The 23,655-nt window shown below is 44.8% G+C and overlaps 1 protein-coding gene across 4 annotated transcripts in view; it reads left to right on the forward strand.

The window, feature by feature from the left end:
• The window catches only part of PTPRU (protein tyrosine phosphatase receptor type U), a 309,484-nt gene that overhangs the window by 121,751 nt on the left and 164,078 nt on the right, over positions 1–23,655 (forward strand). For all 4 annotated transcript variants that reach the window (XM_069756793.1, XM_069756794.1, XM_069756795.1 and 1 more), the window contains exons 4-10: positions 6,586–6,667; positions 6,742–6,857; positions 7,398–7,572; positions 8,206–8,499; positions 8,651–8,944; positions 9,422–9,531; positions 13,937–14,138. In XM_069756793.1, the coding sequence (XP_069612894.1) occupies positions 6,586–6,667; positions 6,742–6,857; positions 7,398–7,572; positions 8,206–8,499; positions 8,651–8,944; positions 9,422–9,531; positions 13,937–14,138 (1,273 nt within the window). The remainder of the gene's footprint in view (positions 1–6,585; positions 6,668–6,741; positions 6,858–7,397; positions 7,573–8,205; positions 8,500–8,650; positions 8,945–9,421; positions 9,532–13,936; positions 14,139–23,655) is intronic.

Below are 23,655 nucleotides of genomic sequence, written 5' to 3' on the forward strand. Positions count from 1 at the left end.
TCCAGCTTATCAGTGTGTATTAATTCTGTCTTGCTGGAAGCTCTGGGAGGCAGATTTGCCCTCCACACCTTTAGTCAGGTGTGGAGTTTACTGACCGCACAGTATTCCATCCTGTCCTATCTATTTAGCTAGACTGGCCTCCTGTGCTCATCCTGGTTTCATTCTGTGTATGTCTTTTCCCTCTCCACTCACAGTCATTATTTGTGGGGGGCTAATCTATCCTTTGGGGATTTTCTCTGAGGCAAGATAGTTTTCCTGCTTCTTTCTTTAGGGGTAGTTAGCTCTTAGGCTGTGACGAGATGCCTAGGGAGAGTTAGGAGCATTCCACGGCTACTTCTAGTGTTGTGTTGAGCTTAGGGACTGCGGTCAGTACAGTTACCACGTCCTTCAGAGCTCGTTCCATGTTGCTCCTAGACCACCGTATCATAACAGTACAAGTGGCCAAAAATGAATTAAATGCATCTCAAAAGAAGAAAAAGAAAGTTCTGAACCAATTTTTTTTCTGTGCTTTGGTTTGTCTTTTTTTTTTTCCTCTTGATATCTGGGTGGTTCAGGATATATGCTTTGGCATGGATGTTCAGGGTTTGTTTTCTCGTGTGGATCAACTTGCTGCAAGAGTTCAGAGTATCCAGGACTATGTTGTCCAGACTCCGGCTTTAGAGCCCAGAATTCCTACTCCTGATTTGTTTTTTGGAGACAGATCCAAGTTTTTGAACTTTAAAAATAACTGCAAATTGTTTTTTGCTTTGAAACCCCGTTCTTCTGGTGATCCCATTCAGCAAGTAAAAATCATCATATCCTTGCTGCGTGGTGACCCTCAAGACTGGGCTTTTTCTCTTGAAACAGGGGATCCGGCATTATTGAATGTAGATGCATTTTTTCAAGCGCTCGGATTATTGTATGATGAACCTAATTCTGTGGATCATGCAGAAAAAACCCTGTTGGCCTTGTGTCAAGGTCAGGAAGCGGCAGAGTTATACTGCCAGAAATTTAGAAAATGGTCTGTGCTCACTAAATGGAATGAAGAGGCTCTGGCTGCTATTTTCAGAAAAGGTCTTTCTGAAACCCTTAAAGATGTTATGGTGGGCTTTCCTACGCCTGCCGGTTTGAGCGAATCTATGTCTCTAGCCATTCAGATTGATCGGCGTCTGCGCGAGCGCAAAGCTGTGCACCATATGGCAGTATCCTCGGAGCAGAGTCCTGAACCTATGCAATGTGATAGGATTTAGACTAGAATAGAACGGCAGCAATTCAGACGTCAGAATAGGCTGTGTTTTTACTGTGGTGATTCGGCACATGTTATCTCTGATTGCCCTAAGCGTACTAAGAGAGTCGCTAGGTTTGTTACCATTAGTACTATACAGCCTAAATTTCTCTTATCTGTGACCCTGATTTGTTCATTGTCGTCCTTTTCTGTCATGGCATTTGTAGATTCAGGCGCTGCCCTGAACTTAATGGACTTAGAATTCGCCAGGCGCTGTGGTTTTTCCTTTCAGCCTTTGCAGAGCCCTATTCCTTTGAGGGGCATTGATGCTACACCCTTGGCCAAGGATAAACCTCAGTACTGGACACAGATGACTATGTACATGGCTCCTGCACATCAGGAAGATTGCCATTTTCTGGTGTTGCATAACCTGCATGATGTTGTTGTGCTGGGATTTCCATGGTTACAGGAACATAATCCGGTGCTGGATTGGAAAACTATGTCGGTGACTAGTTGGGGTTGTCGAGGAGTACATAGTGACGTTCCTTTGATGTCAATTTTCTCTTCCCCCTCTTCTGAGGTCCCTGAGTTTTTGTCGGATTTCCAGGATGTATTTGATGAGCCCAAGTCCAGTTCCCTTCCTCCACATAGGGACTGTGATTGTGCTATTAACTTGATTCCTGGTTGTAAGTTCCCTAAGGGCCGACTTTTCAATCTGTCTGTGCCAGAGCATGCCGCCATGCGGAGCTATGTTAAGGAATCTTTGGAGAAAGGACATATTCGGCCCTCTTCGTCACCATTGGGAGCGGGTTTCTTTTTTGTTGCTAAGAAGGATGGCTCCTTGAGACCCTGTATTGATTATCGTCTTCTTAATAAGATCACGGTCAAATTCCAATACCCCTTGCCTTTGCTTACTGATTTGTTTGCTCAAATTAAGGGGGCTAGTTGGTTTACTAAGATTGACCTCCGAGGGGCATATAATCTTGTTCGTATTAAACAGGGTGACGAATGGAAAACTGCATTTAATACGCCCGAAGGCCATTTTGAATACCTTGTGATGCCATTTGGGCTCTCTAATGCTCCATCTGTTTTCCAGTCTTTCATGCATGATATTTTCCGCAATTATCTTGATAAATTCATGGTCGTATATTTGGATGATATTTTGATTTTTTCCGATGATTGGGAGTCTCATATGAAGCAGGTCAGGATGGTGTTCCAGATCCTTCGTGATAATGCTTTATTTGTGAAGGGGTCTAAGTGCCTATTCGGAGTTCACAAGGTCTCTTTTTTGGGTTTTATTTTTTCTCCCTCGTCTATAGAAATGGATCCTGTTAAGGTCCAAGCTATTCATGACTGGATCCAACCCACATCTGTGAAGGGTCTTCAAAAATTTTTGGGCTTTGCTAATTTCTATCGCCGTTTCATTGCCAATTTTTCCAGTGTGGTTAAGCCCCTTACTGATTTGACGAAGAAAGGCGCTGATGTGACTAATTGGTCCTCTGAGGCTGTTGAGGCCTTTCAGGAGCTTAAACGCCGATTTACTTCTGCCCCTGTGTTGCATCAACCAGATGTTTCTCTTCCTTTTCAGGTGGAGGTCGACGCTTCTGAGATTGGGGCAGGGGCCGTTTTGTCTCAGAGGGAGTCTGATGGTTCTTTGATGAAACCGTGTGCTTTTTTTTCCAGAAAGTTTTCGCCTGCGGAACGCAATTATGATGTCGGCAATCGGGAGTTGTTAGCTATGAAGTGGGCGTTTGAGGAGTGGTGACATTGGCTTGAGGGAGCTAAACACCGTGTTGTGGTCCTGACCGATCATAAGAATCTGATTTACCTCGAGTCGGCCAAGCGGCTGAATCCTAGACAGGCTCGATGGTCCCGGTTTTTCTCCCGTTTTGATTTTGTGGTCTCGTATCTTCCGGGATCTAAGAATGTTAAGGCTGATGCCCTCTCTAGGAGTTTTTCGCCTGATTCTCCTGGAGTCCTTGAGCCGGTTGGCATTCTTAAGGAGGGGGTGATTCTTTCTGCTATCTCCCCTGATTTGCGGCGGGTGCTTCAGGAATTTCAGGCTGATAGGCCTGACCGCTGTCCAGTGGGGAAGCTGTTTGTTCCTGATAGATGGACAAGTAAGGTAATTTCTGAGGTTCATTGTTCAGTGTTGGCTGGTCATCCTGGGATTTTTGGTACCAGAGATTTGGTTGCTAGGTCCTTTTGGTGGCCTTCCTTGTCGCGCGATGTGCGTGCTTTTGTGCAGTCCTGTGGGACTTGCGCCCGGGCCAAGCCTTGCTGTTTCCGCGCTAGTGGGTTGCTTTTGCCTTTGCCAGTCCCTGAGAGGCCCTGGACGCATATTTCCATGGATATTATTTCGGATCTTCCTGTTTCCCAGAAGATGTCTGTTATCTGGGTTGTTTGTGACCGGTTCTCTAAAATGGTCCATCTGGTACCTTTGCCTAAGTTGCCTTCCTCCTCAGATCTGGTTCTATTATTTTTTCAGCATGTGGTTCGTTTGCATGGCATTCCGGAGAATATTGTGTCTGACAGAGGTTCTCAGTTTGTCTCTAGATTTTGGCGGGCCTTTTGTGGTAGGATGGGCATTGATTTGTCTTTTTCTTCGGCGTTTCATCCTCAGACTAATGGCCAAACTGAGCGAACTAATCAGACCTTGGAGACCTATTTGAGATGCTTTGTGTCTGCTGATCAGGATGATTGGGTGTCTTTCTTGCCGTTGGCCGAGTTTGCCCTTAATAATCGGGCTAGTTCGGCTACTTTGGTTTCACCTTTCTTTTGTAATTTTGGTTTTCATCCTCGTTTTTCTTCTGGGCAGCTTGAGCCTTCTGATTGTCCTGGTGTTAATTCTGTGGTGGACAGGCTGCAGCAGATTTGGACTCATGTGATGGACAATTTGACGTTGTCTCAGGAAAGGGCTCAACGTTTTGCTAACCGCCGTCGGTGTGTTGGTCCCCGGCTTTGTGTGGGGGATTTGGTTTGGTTGTCTTCTCGTCATGTTCCTATGAAGGTTTCTTCTCCTAAGTTTAAGCCTCGGTTTATTGGTCCTTATAAAATTTCTGAAATTATTAATCCAGTGTCTTTTCGTTTGGCTCTTCCTGCCTCTTTTGCCATTCATAATGTTTTCCATAGATCTTTGTTGCGGAGATATGTGGTGCCCGTTGTTCCCTCGGTTGACCCTCCTGCCCCGGTGTTGGTTGAGGGAGAGTTGGAATATGAGGTTGAGAAGATTTTGGATTCTCGTTTTTCGAGGCGGAGGCTTCAGTATCTTGTCAAGTGGAAGGGTTATGGCCAGGAGGATAATTCTTGGGTTGTTGCCTCCGATGTCCATGCTACCGATTTGGTTCGTGATTTTCACTTGGCTCGTCCTGATCGGCCTGGGGGCTCTGGTGAGGGTTCGGTGAACCCCTCCTCAAGGGGGGGGTACTGTTGTGAATTCCGCTCTTGGGCTCCCTCCGGTGGTTGTAAGTGGCACTTTTGTGAGTTCTGCTCTTGGGCTCCCTCTTGTGGTTTATAGTGGTATGGCTGCTCCTTGGAGTTAGCTGTCATCAGCTGCCTCCACTTATCTTCTCTTCTGCTCGGCTATTTAGGTCTGGCTCTGTCTTCAGCCAGTGCCACTTGTAAATGGTTCCTGGTTGGATTCACATCTGTTTGGCGTTCCCTGTTACCCTGACCAGTTCTGCTAAACTAAGTTTTTGCTTGCTCTTTTCTGTCCATAGATTGTGGACTTATCCATTCTGTGCTTTCTATGTTTGTCCAGCTTATCAGTGTGTATTAATTCTGTCTTGCTGGAAGTTCTGGGAGGCAGATTTGCCCTCCACACCTTTAGTCAGATGTGGAGTTTTTTTTATAAACTCTGCGTGGATTTTTGTAGTGTTTTATACTGACCGCACAGTATTCCATCCTGTCCTATCTGTTTAGCTAGACTGGCCTCCTGTGCTCATCCTGGTTTCATTCTGTGTATGTCTTTTCCCTCTCCACTCACAGTCATTATTTGTGGGGGGCTAATCTATCCTTTGGGGATTTTCTCTGAGGCAAGATAGTTTTCCTGCTTCTTTCTTTAGGGGTAGTTAGCTCTTAGGCTGTGACAAGATGCCTAGGGAGAGTTAGGAGCATTCCGCGGCTACTTCTAGTGTTGTGTTGAGCTTAGGGACTGCGGTCAGTACAGTTACCACGTCCTTCAGAGCTCGTTCCATGATGCTCCTAGACCACCGTATCATAACAGTCCCCCCATAAGTCCTTTATTACCCTTTTGGATACCCAATCTGGCAAATAAATGAAAAATAAATGCAGTAAATAAAAAAGCAGGAAGAAAATAAATACATTAAAAAAATGTTGCTACCAACCTAAATCACTGTTACTAGCCCCTTCTCTGTAAAAAAACAAAAAAAGGTCCAATAGATAAAAATGAATTGCTACAGAACAAATTGTAAAGTGTATTTTAGTGTTCCTTTGTGAAAAAAGAATATATGAAAATAAGATAAAAATTATACCTTGCATATCATGAAAAAAAGATGGAAAAATGATTTGCATATTTGAATGAGAAAAAATGTCCCAGTCCTTTAAACTTCATGTGTGAAAAATCCCAAAAATGTACCTGGTAATGTACAAGGGGAAAATGGGCAGATCTTAAGTTGGTTTAAATACATTCTTTCTTAGGCAAAGCCCACATTAGTGGTTTGGTCTTGGCTTACTGGCAACTGACTTATCCAAGATCCTACCCCAATATGTAGTAGGTGTAATAATATTAGCAAGTACCTCCAGTTAGATATGTACTATACTTTTTCTGATTCGCTATGTCTCTTTCCTCATGTGCAGACATTGCAGGACCTTAGGTATCCATGGTTATGACCACTAGCAACGGTGGTCATAACCATGGATACCTAAGTTCCTGCAATGCCTGTACATGACGAAAGAGACATAGTGAATAAGAAAAACTCTGCTACATTTCTAATTGGAGGTATTTGCTAATATTATTATTACTATTATTAATATTACACCTGCTACATTTCAGGATAGGATCTTGGAGATGGAAATACCACTTTAAGGCATAAATCACCAACATCCTGTATCTGAAGCAATCAGTATGTAATAATTGGGAAAAGTGCTGAAACACAGGATTACAGAATGACTGGTACGTGCATGGTATTATGGAGCTGACATAATGCGAAGAGTTGGCAACACTGCTAATCCGATATGAACCGCTTACTACAAGTGTAATGTTGCTGTAGTCGCTGTCCCATACTTTGCTTTGCAGCAATATACGGTACTCTGTAATGTTAGAATAATACCATTAGTGTAGCCCTAAGTACAAAGAAAACTAGTGTTTTGTTTTTAATTGGTAACTCTGCTATTGGATCTGTTTTTGCGCTTTATTGTAGGTGCTATTTGAAGCTGAGGTGTCAGGAACTCCACTAGGATATATTGCACTGGATGATATTCTTCTTCTTAGTTACCCCTGCAGTGAGTAATTCAGAACATGACACTTTGGTCTTATAGGAAATGAAAAGTGTCTGTAACAACTTCTTCTCTCACAGCCCAGGCTCCTCACTTCTCCCGGCTTGGGGAGGTGGAAGTTAACGCTGGGCAGAATGCCACATTTCAGTGCCCTGCTGCTGGCAGGGCAAATGAAGGCGAGACCTTCCTACTGCAGGTGAGAAGAAGCATCATTTATGAACACTGAATTGAATGGGGCATATGGATGGCAGGGATTTGAATAGGACGGCATGAAGCCAATTAGAGAATGTGGCGTCTGAATGAGTACATGTTGAATGGATGCCTATGGTTATTGTGTCTGTGACGCAATTCTTCAGTATGACTACTACATTGGGCCTATTCAGCTGCGAATATGACTTTTCTGTGCAGTGCAAATGAACATAAAGTTTGCAGAAGAAAGTATAAGTTTCTATGGTTACGTCTTGAGCAAATGATAGCGTCTACAGATAGTTTAACGTTGGTATAATTAGTGATTGCAGTGCTCCTGGGAAATGAGTAGATGCTGTGTCAAAGGAATGTGATGGTGTACATTCATTCATCAACTGAGTAATCATGTTCATTCACAAGCCGGATATTCGTACAAAGTACTGCGTAAGACACTTGTCTCGGCTGAATACGCTTTTGTGAAGATCACGGTTGAGATGCAACCTATGACTCGGATTGGTTTTAATCATCCAAATTTATTGTCGGTTTACAGAGGCAAAATGGAGGCATCACATCTTCAGGGATAATTCAACATGTCAGTCACTGGCGGCTCTTGGCCTCTTTCCAGCTGTTTGAAGCTGGGAGAGATGATCAGGACCTATATCGCTGTGTGAGTCGCTCCATTTTTGGTGCAGGAGTGTCCAACTTTGCTGAGCTTGTGGTGAAAGGTGAGAGCAGAAAATATATGATTATCTTTCCGAAGATTTGTCTATACTGTTGTGTGTTCACCCTGGGATTTTTTGCTGAGTTTTTGGAGCAGAAACTTTCCAAAAATCACAGAGTTCAAATGATCAGATAGTTGGGGTATCTGCAGGTGACATATTTGAGAAGCTTGTCATACCCTCCAAGTTTTGACACACAAGGAAGATGGTTCAGGGGACGCTGGCGGTGATTTCCCTCAAGCTGTTGCTGGTGTTTTTTTTAACTTGTATATGTGAAATAATGTGCAACTTCCAAGTGCAAGCCGCCTGAAGAATGATTAGGTCCTTTTTTTTAGCCGCTTTGCATCTTTGGAAACTTGAAAAGATTAGGAGCTCTGAAGACTGAAATACCAACAGCAAGTAATTTTCACATTGAAGTGCATGTGTTCATTCATTCTAATAATTAAGCGCTTTTTCAGGCAATTTATGGACCAATTCTGCTCCAAAACTCTTCAAAAATCAATTTTTGAATGAATCTCCAGTTTTCATCACCTGCTTCCATACATTTAGCATTTGTAATATCCAAAATAATCACAATGCAATCCTATGTCACTTTGTTACTGATCTCATACTAACTTATTACCACTGAATATCACACAGAACCACCAACGCCTATTGCTCCACCTCAACTTCTAAGGGCTGGTCCCACCTATTTGATTGTACAGCTAAATACTCGCTCCATTACTGGTGACGGGCCCATCGTGCGCAGGGAAATTGAGTATCGTGTGAGTGGTGGATCCTGGCGGGAAAGGCATGCTGTCACTTCACACACATACAAACTGTGGCACTTGGACCCTGATTCACAGTATCACCTGTCTGTGTTACTTACTCGCCCTGGTGAGGGGGGCACCGGGAGACCTGGACCCGCACTAATCAGCAGGACAAAGTGTGCAGGTAGGAGACCTTATGAATATAATGTATGTGTCAAGTGAATTTTGTAGGTTCCAACAAGCTGTGGCATAGTGTTTAGAGTCCACAGTGCCATTTCATGCCAATTAACCAGAGATGGCATTTATAAACTGTCCAATATTTGTTCTCCTTGCAGAGCCCATGCGGGCACCCAAAGGCCTTTCCTGCACAGCAGAGCAACCACGCCAACTAACTCTGCACTGGGAAGCAGTTGGCTTTAACATCACTCGCTGCCATACCTACTCAGTGACGCTGTGTCACCACCATGAATCCAGCACTGTGCAAGACTGTGTAACAGTGGAGGGGGGTGCTAGCCATTATACCCTTCGTTCTCTACCTCCATACAGTGCTGTACACTGTCGCCTTTCTATATCCAATCCAGAGGGCCGAAAGGAGGGCAAGGAGGTTACTTGCTATACACAGGAAGATGGTTTGTATCATCAGCTTATTTTACCTGAGAGTTTCCTACTGCTAAAATCGCAGCTAATTGTCAGGAAAGGTTCTTAGGCAAAAGCATAAAATCTCAAAAATTGCTATAAAACACCTTACAAGGCGGTTAAAAAAGCATGCATCATAAAATTCTATCAATATTGATATCTGTCTATTAAATCTAGATATTAGCTATTGATTTCCTGGCACTATATATTAAATTACATAACATATTATCTTTGTATCAGCATTGAAATTGCTACGTACAATTAGAAATTTACTTCTGGTACCTGGATAGAAATAATAATAAAAAATTATCATCGCAACAAAGATGTTCCCAAATAATCCATATAACGTCTAATTATTAAATTTTGTCTACTAATATGCTTATTTGGCTTGCGACTAATCCATTGCTGTTCTAAATTTGTTATTAAAGAACCAATATTATTGCTAATTTACTTTCTTTTTAACCATTCAGTGCCTGGAGGAATTCCTTCCGACTCGTTGGTGCTCACTCCACTGGATGATGCTACTGTTCTCTCCTGGGACGAACCTACTGAGCCTAACGGTATCCTCACCCAATACGAGGTAGGCATACAATGACAGCCCAATCCTAGTATCAGTTGTTTGGCAACACACACACTGTCACTTGGTGTGGTGACTCGCATAGGCACTCTTCCCTAGAAGCAATGGACCCATGGCAAGCTGTTGTCATAGTATCACAAGGTCCATACCAGAGGAATCCATAGTACAGTGTGGTATTATGCCTGAAGTGGATTTTTACCTGTACGCTAATTTAATAATGTAATATATTTATAATAATAAATTTAATTTATTATTTATTATTAATTTAATAATACAAATCACAAACGTACAGGTATGTTACCTACAAATTCAGCTCGCTACATTTGTGTATGTCTATTCACAAGGAGATCAAAGTCAGCCATCAGTAAAGATTGAAACTACTATCATTGCATGGAAGCCTGTGACATACTGTATTTACAGGCCACTTAACAGCCACATAGTGTTGTATAGGTTCACATAATGAAAAAATGATACCCTACAGTTAAACTTTTGTTGTGAGATACCGTTGTGTTGAATTGCATTTTCGACCTTGGTATCAAATACAGCTAAAGAAAGTATGCATATACATACCTGCCAGAAATATGCAAAGGTACATTTTGTTAGTATACATCAGTCAATAGGAACTTATGAATACATTCGGAGTATGTTCTGGGAATTTTACCCCTTTTCATGTGTCCTAACTCTTCCTAACAATCAGTTTTCAAATATACTTCTGTCATCTGCGCTGCTTTTTGTAAGCGCTTCTCTGTGTGGGTCTCATTGAAACTTATTGAAAGGAATCCCCGCCACCACCAACGACGTGCTGTTCTCATTTTGTCTGATTCCAGCTCCCAGTTGTGAAGTAGCAGAGCCTGAATGACAGCAGAGGAATATATGACCTACACAGAGATGTGCTCACAGAAGCAGCGCAGGTAATAAAAGTACCGTATATACTCGATTATAAGCTGAGATTTTCAGACCATTTTTTTAGGCTGAAAGTGCCCCTCTCTGCTTATACTCGAATCATTGTCCCAGGGGGTCGGCAGGGGAGGGGGAGCGAAAAGAGTGGTGGCTGTGACATCATACTCACCTGCATGTCCCTGCTACTCAGATGGTCTCTGGCGCTGACAGCTCTTCTTGTGTTCAGCGGTCATGTGGTACCGCTCATTAAAATAATGAATATGGAAGCGACTCCACTCCCATAGGCGGAGCGCATATTCATTACTTTAATGAGCGGTACCATGGGACCGCTGAACACAGGAACAAGCTGCCGGCACGCGCCGGAGACCATCGAAGAAGCAGGGACCACGCCAGGAGGGTGAGTATGACGGGGGAGGGTGAGCCATGCAATATTCACCTGTCCCCGTTCCACCGCAGGGCTCTGTCTTCCGCATCTTCTGGCTGTGACGTTCAGGTCAGAGGGCGCGATGACGTGGTTAGTGCGCCCTCTACCTGAACAGTCACTGCAGAGACCCCGAAGACACAGCGGCGCGCGGCGGTGGAACGGGGACATGTGAATATCGCTAGTGTCGGGGGCTGAGCCAGTGGCGACTTCGGCATCTGGCCCCCATAGCGCGCTGGTGTCCCCACCTGCTCAGGACACTGGACTCGGTGCCCAGCGATGAGAGGTGAGTACGTCTTTTTTTTTATTTTTCAATCGCAGCAGCAGCATATGGGGAATATTATGCTATGGAGCATCTTCTGGGGCCATCAACCTTTATGGAGCAGCATATGGGGCATGTTATGCTATGGAGCATCTTAAGGGGCCATCAACCTTTATGGAGCAGCATATGGGGCATGTTATGTTTTGGAGTATCTTATGGGGCCATCAACCTTTATGGAGCAGCATATGGGGCATATTATGCTATGGAGCATGTTATAGGGCCATCAACCTTTATGGAACATCTTATGGGGCCATCAACCATTATGGAGCAGCATATGGGACATATTATGCTATGGAGCATCTTATGGGGCCATCAACCTTTATGGAGCAGCATATGGGGCATATTATGCTATGGAGTATCTTATGGGGCCATCCACCTTTATGGAGCAGCATATGGAGCATATTATTCTATGGAGCATCTTATAGGGCCATCTACTTTTATGGAGCATTATATGGGGCATATTTTTGTATGGAGCATCCTATGGGGCCCATCATGAATTTTATGGAGCATTATATGGGACATATTATTCTATGGAGCATCTTATGGGGTCATTATTAACCTTTGTGCAGCATTATATGGGGCTTATTTTTGTATGGAGCATCTTATGGGGCCCATCATGAACTTTATGGAGCATTATATGGGGCATATTTTGTATGGAGCATCTTATGGGGCCCATCATGAACTGTATGGAGCATTATATGGGCCTCCTGATTCAATATAGATTCAAAAACATTTAACCTACTGATGTTTCAACCAATTTTACTTTTATTGGTATCTATTTTCATTTTTGTAATTTACCAGTAGCTGCTGCATTTCCCACCCTAGGCTTATACTCAAGTCACCAAGTTTTCCCAGTCTTTTGTGGCAAAATTAGGGGTCTCTGCTTATATTTTGGTCGGCTTATACTCGAGTATATATGGTGTATTAGAAAATTGATAGTTAGGACACATGAAAAGGGGTCAAATAGTGGAAAATCCTATTATAGGTAACCTGTCACGTACACGCAGTCCTACCTGATGACAGCATCATGTAAAGAAGCAGATGCTAGACAGAATGTTTGATGGAAGATTTAGTATAGTTTGTTGTGGAGACACGGGGGCTCAGCGGGCACCCAGGTCCACTAGCCGAAACCACATGGACCAGGGATCGTCCCACCAAACACCTGCTCTCCTTTTAACGTGGGCATAACGCTACTCAGACAACACAGGGTGAGGGTAAAACAGTGTGGCAATGCTTTACTGAACCACACAACAGGCAGATAACACATAGAACAGTCCCAGCAAAATACCCCACGATGGTGCACATTACAGAGTTTCACCCTGTCACTGACTCACAGGGATAATGGCAGCTGTTACTTCAGAGCTCCCAGGGTCAACTAACCTACCTGTGGCTTGCACAGAGGGGAAGTAATGGCAAGCGTAGGAAGATGACAGTCTATTCAGGTACAAGGCCAGTTGACCGGAGGGTCACAACCTAGCTTCTCAGAACATCTCCATGGAGTCAGGTGACCAGCGGGTCTCAATCCTGACTTTCGCCGAACATATCCATGGTTCAGTGATGGTCAGTGAAGCAGATCTGTATTCTTCCAATCAGGGCCGAGGTCCCCTGGTTTGTTTCCTGGAGAATGATAGAGCCGTGTCCCTCGTGATGGAGCCATGATGTATTGCTGCAGTCCTGTAGAGTCTCTAGATGTTTTGGACGTCTTGTCAGAATTTCTGGCTGTCTCTCTCTCTCTCTGTGCCTATCTCTATAGAGGCATGTAACCTGTTTTTATACTTAACAAGTGTCCTTCAATCCAACATCACAAATAAAGGGAGGAATGGTGATGACCAAGTTGCATTGTTTGATTATGTAATCTATTTGCATAGATTTTCCTCCTCTGCTTCGAATGTCAACAAAGTATCTGGCCTAGACAATTTGTAATTAGCATATCAGTAAACATTACTAGTCATCAAGGATAAGGGCACATTATTACATCAAATGTCAAGTTATAAGTCAATATTACAGATAGCAGTCTATTCTTCATGGTTTGCTAAAAATAGTCATCTGGCTAATTAAGATGCAATGCAGTGTCTCCACACTTGCGTTTTATTAATTGAAATCACTGGTGTTTCTATGTATGAGTCCAGTGGGCGGTCCTACTAGAGCTTCAAAGCATGCACAGTCATCATACAGGGACGATTGTCAATATCTGAATAGAACCACCCATTGGACTCATATACAAGCAAACATCAGGGATTTAAATGAATGAAATTCAAGTTATACTGAATCTTTCCACCAAAAATATATATCAGTCTGATCTGCTCCTCCTGTGTTATACTATCCTGCCTGCAAATCGGATACCTTTTTCAGCATGACAGGATCCCTTTAAGATTGTGATTGTTTCAGAAACAGTATTACTACTATTACATGGTACTGCCAAAAATTGCTATATGCGGCTGCTATATTGCAGCATATTGGAAATGATTGGGGTTGTATTTCAACCCACATCGGTAAAGGTAAGTTGCAAAAATTTAATTTTTTGCAACTTGTTTGTCGGAATACCAACTCCGTTTACTTTGGCTTTGCTGTGATGTAACAGTGGCATATTGTGATATTTGGCTGCTTAACCTGTGTTGCTGGTTTGTAGCCTCTAACATAACCTGGCTCAGATAAACCACTGGATATTTAGGCTTTATATTTTGCTGTTGTTTCATTTAGATAATATTCTTGCAATCGCTCTATGTAATGATCGATTTTTCAGCACTACTGCTTTTTGTTTTCAGCTCAGTTACCAAATCATTGAGTCTTCAGACCCTGGGGTGAGTGTTCCAGGCCAACGTTCAACCATCTGTAAGCCTCCAAATGAAACTTCCCACCTTCTTAACAACTTGCACCCTGGAACCACCTACCTACTGAGTGTACGTGCACGTAATAGCAAAGGCTATGGGCAGAGTGCGCTTACTGAGCTCACCACTAACATTTCAGGTATGTGTTGTTCAGCTTTACACAATACAGGTCCTTCTCAAAAAATTAGCATATAGTGTTAAATTTCATTATTTACCATAATGTAATGATTACAATTAAACTTTCATATATTATAGATTCATTATCCACCAACTGAAATTTGTCAGGTCTTTTATTGTTTTAATACTGATGATTTTGGCATACAACTCCTGATAACCCAAAAAACCTGTCTCAATAAATTAGCATATCAAGAAAAGGTTCTCTAAACGACCTATTACCCTAATCTTCTGAATCAACTAATTAACTCTAAACACATGCAAAAGATACCTGAGGCTTTTATAAACTCCCTGCCTGGTTCATTACTCAAAACCCCCATCATGGGTAAGACTAGCGACCTGACAGATGTCAAGAAGGCCATCATTGACACCCTCAAGCAAGAGGGTAAGACCCAGAAAGAAATTTCTCAACAAATAGGCTGTTCCCAGAGTGCTGTATCAAGGCACCTCAATGGTAAGTCTGTTGGAAGGAAACAATGTGGCAGAAAACGCTGTACAACGAGAAGAGGAGACCGGACCCTGAGGAAGATTGTGGAGAAGGACCGATTCCAGACCTTGGGGAACCTGAGGAAGCAGTGGACTGAGTCTGGTGTGGAAACATCCAGAGCCACCGTGCACAGGCGTGTGCAGGAAATGGGCTACAGGTGCCGAAATGGGCTACAGAGAAGCAGCACTGGACTGTTGCTAAGTGGTCCCAAGTACTTTTTTCTGATGAAAGCAAATTTTGCATGTCATTCGGAAATCAAGGTGCCAGAGTCTGGAGGAAGACTGGGGAGAAGGAAATGCCAAAATGCCTGAAGTCCAGTGTCAAGTACCCACAGTCAGTGATGGTGTGGGGTGCCATGTCAGCTGCTGGTGTTGGTCCACTGTGTTTCATCAAGGGCAGGGTCAATGCAGCTAGCTATCAGGAGATTTTGGAGCACTTCATGCTTCCATCGGCTGAAATGCTTTATGGAGATGAGGATTTCATTTTTCAGCACGACCTGGCACCTGCTCACAGTGCCAAAACCACTGGTAAATGGTTTACTGACCATGGTATTACTGTGCTCAATTGGCCTGCCAACTCTCCTGACCTGAACCCCATAGAGAATCTGTGGGATATTGTGAAGAGAAAGTTGAGAGACGCAAGACCCAACACTCTGGATGAGCTTAAGGCCACTAGTAAAGCATCCTGGGCCTCCATAACATCTCAGCAGTGTCACAGGCTGATTGCCTCCATGCCACGCCGCATTGAAGCAGTCATTTCTGCCAAAGGATTCCCGACCAAGTATTGAGTGCATAACTGAACATTATTATTTGATGGTTTTTTTGTTTGTTATTAAAAAACACTTTTATTTGATTGGATGGGTGAAATATGCTAATTTATTGAGACAGGTTTTTTGGGTTATCAGGAGTTGTATGCCAAAATCATCAGTATTAAAACAATAAAAGACGTGACAAATTTCAGTTGGTGGATAGTGAATCTATAATATATGAAAGTTTAATTGTAATCATTACATTATGGTAAATAATGAAATTTAACACTATATGCTAATTTTTTGAGAAGGACCTGTATAATAAATTAGTTTTACACAAAATTCCACTTGACTGTTTTAGTTACTATTACTAACATTTGGTAAAAGTCTTGGTAAGGGTCTGTTAGGGGTCGAGTTCCCGCTTCTGCACAGGGAGAATCTCGAGCCACCTCCGCTGCGGTCTCCCATTCTTGTCCAGCCGCAGTGGAGTCTGCTCAGCTAGGACGTCGGTCCCAGCGTCTTGCTCATTCTCACTCTGTTCTGAGAGTTACTGCTGCTTCTCCAGTCTCTGCTATTAAAGTCTGTGCTGGTCAGCAGCGAGCGGACTTCTCTGGGACTAAGTCCTTGTCTGCACGTACTGAGCATGCCCAGCGTAAGGTCTCCCGTTGGAGATCGAGGGACGAATGGAAAACGGCGTTTAACACCAGAGATGGGCACTATGAGTATCTGGTGATGCCCTTCGGGCTCTGTAATGCCCCAGCCGTTTTTCAAGACTTTGTCAACGACATCTTCTGGGATATGCTTTCCACCTCAGTTGTAGTCTATCTGGATGATATTCTCATCTTTTCTCCAGATATTGACTCCCACCGGAGAGATGTTGGCAGAGTCTTCGACCTCCTACGGGCAAACTCTCTTTACGCTAAGTTGGAGAAGTGTATGTTTGAGCAGGAGTCTTTGCCATTCCTGGGCTATATCATCTCCGCCCAGGGATTGGCTATGGATCCTGCCAAACTACAGGCTGTGATGGACTGGCAAGAGGCCCATTCTCTTAAAGCGGTGCAGCGCTTTATGGGGTTCATTAACTATTACCGCCAGTTCATTCCCCACTTCTCAACTCTGGTAGCTCCCTTGGTAGCCCTCACCAAGAAGGGAGCGAATCCTAAATTGTGGTCGGAAGAGGTCTCCAAGGCCTTCACTTCTATTAAGTCCCACTTTGCTAGCGCTCCCATCTTACATCGTCCCGATGTGGATAAGCCATTCTTAATGGAGGTGGATGCCTCGTCCGTTGGTGCTGGAGCAGTCCTCTACCAGAAGGATGCTCAAGGTCGGAAGCATCCATGCTTCTTCTTCTCTAAGACTTTCTCGCCAGCAGAGAGAAACTACTCCATCGGGGATAGGGAGCTGCTAGCAATGAAGTTGGCCTTTTCAGAGTGGAGACATCTTCTGGAAGGTGCGCGGTTTCCCTTCCAGGTTTACACTGACCACAAAAATTTGGTCTACTTACAGACAGCCCAGCGGCTAAATTCTCGCCAAGCCAGATGATCCTTGTTCTTTTCCCGGTTCCACTTTTCTCTTCATTTTCTCGCCGGGGAGAAGAATATTCGTGCTGATGCTCTCTCTCGCTCCCTTATGTCAACTGAAGAGGAGGAAGAGGAGCCTCGGCTTATTGTTCCCTCTGAGAGCCTGAGAACCGTAGCACCGGTTTCGCTTGAGTCTGTGCCTCCGGGCAAGACTTTTGTGCCCATTAATTTGCGACCGGAGGTTCTCTCTTGGGCTCATTCGTCCAGAGTGGGTGGACACTTTGGGACAAAGAGGACATCTGAGCTACTGGCGAGGACGTACTGGTGGCCGCATATGGTCCGGGATGTCAGGGATTATATTCTGGCGTGTGTCTCCTGCGCCAAAAATAAATCTCCGCGTCAAAGGCCAGCTGGGTTGCTCTATCCCTTGCCGGTGGCAGATAGGCCCTGGGAGATGGTCGGGATGGACTTTGTCGTGGGTTTGCCCAAGTCTCGCGGCTGTACCATCATTTGGGTCATCACCGATCATTTCTCGAAAATGGTGCATTTGGTGCCGCTACCACGGTTACCTTCTGCACGGGCCTTGGCTGCGTTGTTCATTAAGCACATCTTCCACCTACATGGTATGCCTGACAAAATTGTCAGTGACCGGGGTCCCCAGTTTGCGTCTCGGTTCTGGAGAGAGCTGTGTCGTCTTCTCAGTATTGAGTTGAATCTCTCTTCCGCTTATCATCCCGAGACGAATGGGTTGGTAGAGAGGGCCAACCAGACCTTGGTCACATACCTGCGACATTTTGTTTCAGCCAGGCAGGATGACTGGGCATCCTTGCTATCATGGGCAGAGTTTGCACTGAACAACGCCGTAGCCGACTCCACTGGACAAACCCCATTCCTCCTCAACTATGGTCAGCATCCACGGGTACCTGTGCCTATGCCCGTGTCTTCCGCCGACTCCAGGGTGGCAGACTGGGCTGTGGAGGCACGGGATATTTGGGACCGCACTCAGGATGCCATTCAGGCCTCTAAGGAGAGAATGAGGTCCTCCGCCGATGCTCATCGGCGCCCCGCTCCGACCTTTGCTCCTGGCGACTTGGTGTGGCTCTCCGCCCGTAACATCAGGCTGCGAGTTGAGTCCACTAAATTTGCTCCTCGCTACTTGGGTCCTTTCAAGGTCCTCGAGCAGGTTAATCCTGTGGTCTATCGTTTGGCCCTTCCGCCACGCCTGGGTATCACCGACACCTTTCATGTGTCCCTCTTGAAACCCGTGTATATGTCCCGGTTCTCCGAGTCATCTGCTGGGACATCGGGTTCGTCTTCGGACGATTATGAGGTGAACGCTATTTTGGGGTGCAAGGTGGTGCGTGGTAAAAAATTTTATTTGGTGGACTGGAAGGGTTATGGCCCCGAGGACAGGTCCTGGGAGCCTGTTGAGCACATTCGGGCTCCGCAGCTCATTGCTGCCTTCGAACGTAGAGAGGCCCAAGGTGGGGGGGGCCCTAGGAGGGGGGGTAATGTTAGGGGTCGAGTTCCCGCTTCTGCACAGGGGGAACCTCGAGCCACCGCGGTCTCCCATTCTTGTCCAGCCGCAGTGGAGTCTGCTCAGCAAGGACGTCGGTCCCAGCATCTTGCTCATTCTCACTCTGTTCTGAGAGTTACTGCTGCTTCTCCAGTCTCTGCTATTAAAGTCTGTGCTGGTCAGCAGCGAGCGGACTTCTCTGGGACTAAGTCCTTGTCTGCACGTACTGAGCATGCCCAGCGTAAGGTCTCCCGTTGGAGATCGAGGGTCATGTGCTCAGGCTCTGCAGCACATTCCATTGGTCCTCTTGGCAGGTCCTAGAAGGGCAAAAGTGCTGTGGCCACTTCCTGTGCTGCTGCTATATAAACTGCGCATGACCGCACGGCCATGAGCTAGTATTGTCAAACAATTGCTAATGTGTGTATGTTGTGAGTGCAAGTCGTCCTTGGATACCCCTACCCTATAGTATGACTGTTCGCGGAAGGTGTATGGCTGCTACCTAGCGCCCGACTTATCCTACAGCACTAGTCACACATTATAGCGTCCAGTTGCTGTGACCGCCAGTACGGCGCCGTGCACTTCCTCTGTGCTTTCCTTACCCAAGCCTGGGTGGTTAGTGGCGTTCGTCAGTGCGGCACTGCATGCTCTTCTGTTTCATTTCACACCCAGTTGCGGTGTTGCGCCAGCAAGGGTCTAATCGGACTTCAATCCCAGTTGGGGTTGAGTTCGCTGACTACTTGCTCGCGCTTTAGGTGCGGTACCGCGGTCCTGTGCCTTAACAGGATTGCTTCTTTCACGCTGGGTGAGGTTAACCCACGCGTATATACTCTAGTGTACCGCCATATAGTCTGCTAATTGCTAGCAGCAGGTTTTCACCTGCACGGTGGACCCCGGACTGCGAACGCATCTATACCATCTGTCTTGGTGCGTTCCGCCAGTCCTAACAGGGTCCATCATCACAAGGATTAACAAGAGTCATGGTAGAATCCACTAATTGGACATTTTTAGCAGTGTGTACTTATCCTGAGCAACACAAAAGGTATGACCTTATCAATCCATAAAATAATGGTATCCAACTATAGATTTTCAATGACTGTGTACAGGGGAGTAACTACAGGTCTAGATGAGGCAGTTGCAGTCTTGAGTAGGGCCCAAATAACAAAGCAGCAGTACCATGAAAGGGCAATGTAGATATGTGATACTGTATTATTGTGCAGTCATAAAACATTAACTGTAGAGAAATCACCATTACAAATTCATACTTCTATTTCTATATTCTATATTTTTATTTATGTGATACAATGCCATGGGACTGTTAGATTGTAAATAGTGGTACAAATAAACTCTATGGAACACAGTCGTAAAGTGAGAGGTGTTAAAACATAACTTTTTATAAGCATGAATTAAAAAATGGTCACAAAAACACTAAAATCTCTTCACTATCCAACAACCCCAAGAAACTTTATGACACCTTTCACTCCCTCCTCAGGCCAAAAGCTCAAGCCCCTATCACAGACATTTGAGCTGATGACCTGGCCTCCCACTTTATAGAGAAAATAGACAATATCCGTCAGGAAATCCGCTCCCAATCACCAAGTTCAGTGACTCCCATCCCTCCCTGCATCTCCCCTGGCTCACTCTCCGCATTGATCCCATCACAGAAGAAGAAGTCTCCAGGCTCCTCTCTTCTTCTCGTCCGACTACATGCTCTACCGACCCCATTCCCTCTCATCTCCTCCAGTCTCTCCAGTCGTCACTACTCACCTAACTACAATCTTTAATCTCTCACTCTCCTCTTGCATTTTCCTGTCCTCCTTCAAACGCTCTATCATTACTCCGTTACTAAAGAAACCCACCCTCGACCCATCCTGCACAAACAACTACAGACCAGTCTCCAATCTCCCCTTCATCTCTAAACTCTTGGAGCGCCTAGTCTACTCCCGCCTTACCCGTTACCTCTCCATTCACTCCCTCCTAGACCCTTCACAGTCCGGCTTCTGCCCCTACACTCGACAGAAACTGCACTCATCAAAGTGACCAACGACCTCCTGACAGCAAAATGTAACGGTGACCACTCTCTGCTCATTCTTCTCTATCTTTCTGCCGCTTTCGACACTGTTGACCACCCTCTCCTTCTCTCTAGGCTCCTGTCACTTGGCATTAAGGACACTGCTCTCTCCTGGTTCTCCTCCTATCTTTCTGACCGTTCCTTCAGTGTTCTGTTCTCTGGCTCCACTTCATCTCCTCTTCCTCTCGCTGTTGGGGTACCTCAGGGCTGAGTCCTTGGCCCCCTTCTCTTCTCCCTCTACACAGCCCCAATTGGACAGACGATCAGCAGATTTGGCTTTCAGTACCATCTTTATGCCGACAACACACAACTATATGCGTCATCCTCTGGCCTTACTCCTGCTGTACTACAAAACACCACTGACTGTCTGTCCGCAGTCTCTGACATCATGTCCGCTCTCTATCTGAAACTCAACCTCTCCAAAACTGAACTTCTTCTGCTCCCGCCATCTACTAACCACCCTAAACCTGACGTTTCCCTCTCTGTGGGTGGCACCATAATAACACCCCGGCAGCAGGCGCGCTTTCTGGGTGTTATGTTTGACTCCGATCTCTCCTTCACATCCCATATACAATCTCTTGCCCGCTCATGTCACTTACACCTAAAGAACGTCTCTAGAATCAGCCCTTTTCTCACCATAGAAACAACAAAAACTCTCACTGTCGCCCTGATCCACTCCCGCCTGGACTACTGCAACGCTCTATTAATTGGCCTCCCCCTCACTCGACTTTCCCATCTCCAGTCTATCCTTAATGCAGCAGCCAGGGTCGTCTATCTAGCTAATCGTTACTCAAACGTGTCCGCTCTTCGCCAGTCATTACACTGGCTGCCCATTAATTACAGGATACAATTCAAAGTACTTGTTCTCACATACAAAGCTCTTACATCTCCTCCCTCATTTCTGTCTATCAGCCTAACCGACCTCTTTGCTCTGCAAATGACTTTCGACTAACCTCTGCACTAATCCGTACCTCCCACTCCCGACTCCAAGACTTCTCCCGTGCTGCGCCAATCCTCTGGAATGCTCTACCCCAAGAAATTAGGACCATCCACAATTTGCATAGTTTTAGGCGCTCCCTCAAAACACATTTGTTCAGAGCTGCCTATCATGTTCCCTAATCAGTTATTTTGTTTGTATGTAGCCCATTCACTATCTCCATCTATTCCCCACCCCCTGAAGATGGCTGGACCATTATTGTAAATACATCATTGTAAATACACACCTGTACTTTGTATCTCCCCACCTCATTGTAGATTGTAAGCTCTCACGAGCAGGGTCGTCTTGTGTTGCTCTAATTATTGTATTGTTAACGTTGTTACTTATGACTGTTGTGTTTGAAGCTGTTAAACTGTAAAGCGCTGCGGAATATGTTGGCGCTATATAAATAAAGATTATTATTATTATTATTATTAAAATGGTGAATAAACCATTGATCAGAAAAGTGGAGGTATCCTTCTGTAAATGGGGATTATCCTTTTGGACACACACCTATTGAATTGATATGAGTTAAAATTAACACTAGTATTTACGCGGATGTCAGGTATCTATATGAGAGTAGCCACATCCAGTGAAGAGGACAACAATGGGCATACTCCAGTATCTATTTGTCTCATATATCTTCCATGTAGGAATACAATATGAGAAGAATGACACTCAACACTGGTTCAGGAGTCATTAGGGGCTATTATGAGATATACTAATCCCTTCAATGGAACCAGACCACATAACCAGTGGTTCAGGTGTCACTAGGTACTGTTATCAGGCACACATTGATCCTTTCTATTGAAAAAAGACCATGTGTGAATCATAAGGCACAAATCGATCCCTTCATTCTATGGATCCCCCAGCAGAATCAACTAAATGGCTGAGATTATTCCATTAGCATACTCGCACTTTTTTTAAAAAACTTTGAAGGGTCCAATGTGTGACTGATAACAGCATCCAGTGACACCTGAAGCATTGTTGGGTATCATTCATTTCATGTTTATTTTTCATGTGGTCTTGACACTGAACCCAATGGAAGTCAATGGGGACCTGAACTTTGGTGCTTTAAAATGGCTGTAAAATGTTGATAATAAGGGCTGCAAAAGAAATCCAAATGGAGGTAAGAGTAGGACAATTACCCTGCAAACAAATTTGGATACTAAAATGTCTTAAAATAACATAGAATGAAATAAAAGAAAAAATTACAATCTTGAACCAAGAGGTAAGGTCCAAGTGGAGCAGTGTGTCGAGGAGGGGGTGGTGTATGTGATAGAGGCAGAGTAGGAAGAGGTAGCCAGCAGTGTGTTTTTTATTATTTATTTATTTTTCGGGGGATACTCTGAAAACAGGGAGTGTAATAATCTGCTTACCACTCTCACTCTGTATACAGGCCATGTAATATGCTGCGATTTTTGGGGCTGAAAACAATAAGGAGAGCGTCAAATAGGAGGTGTTGCTGGTGGTGGTGATGTAGCTGCTGCAGGTAGACAGAGGGCATGGTTGACCTGTGTCTGCTACGTGTCCAAATAAAACACCTTCCTCTGGTGCATGCAGGTGACAGAACGTTTTGTGTAATTACATAGGCCCGAGTATGGTTGGATGAACGGTGAGGCCAGAACAAGTAGAGGTGGTTTTAGATTGGTTAGCTGAGAGTGCCTTCAGTGCCTTTGCTTAGTCTTTCACCCAGTCCCCTGATGAAAGCGCAGATTTTGCATCTGCAGCCCATGGGCATCTGTCTTTCACCTCACCCCCTTGCAAATCAGGCAAGCAGTCTGAGCTCCAAGTCATGCAGCTTGCCTGCTTTTTGATGACTCTGCTGGCTGTGGTTTCATGGGCCATCCACCTGGTCCTGCCCCACAATTCAAAGAGATTGAGTGCACTGATGCCCAACTTCTTGTTCTGTTGGAGGATGAGTACGTGGGAGGGGTAGTGCAAATGATCAGCGGACCACCACAGTAGATCTTTCATGATGCTTATGACGAAACACTGGTGTCAACTGATGCAGCTTTCAGCTGTGTGGACACCTGCAAGGAGAGCAGGGGTGAAATGACGAAACACTGGTGTCAACTGATGCAGCTTTCTGCTGTGTGGACACCTGCAAGGAGAGCAGGGGTGAAGACTGGGTGGAACATCATGCGGGTGAATATTGTTATTATTT

This window comes from Ranitomeya imitator, chromosome 3, assembly GCF_032444005.1.
Source record: "Ranitomeya imitator isolate aRanImi1 chromosome 3, aRanImi1.pri, whole genome shotgun sequence".
NCBI lineage: Eukaryota > Metazoa > Chordata > Amphibia > Anura > Dendrobatidae > Ranitomeya > Ranitomeya imitator.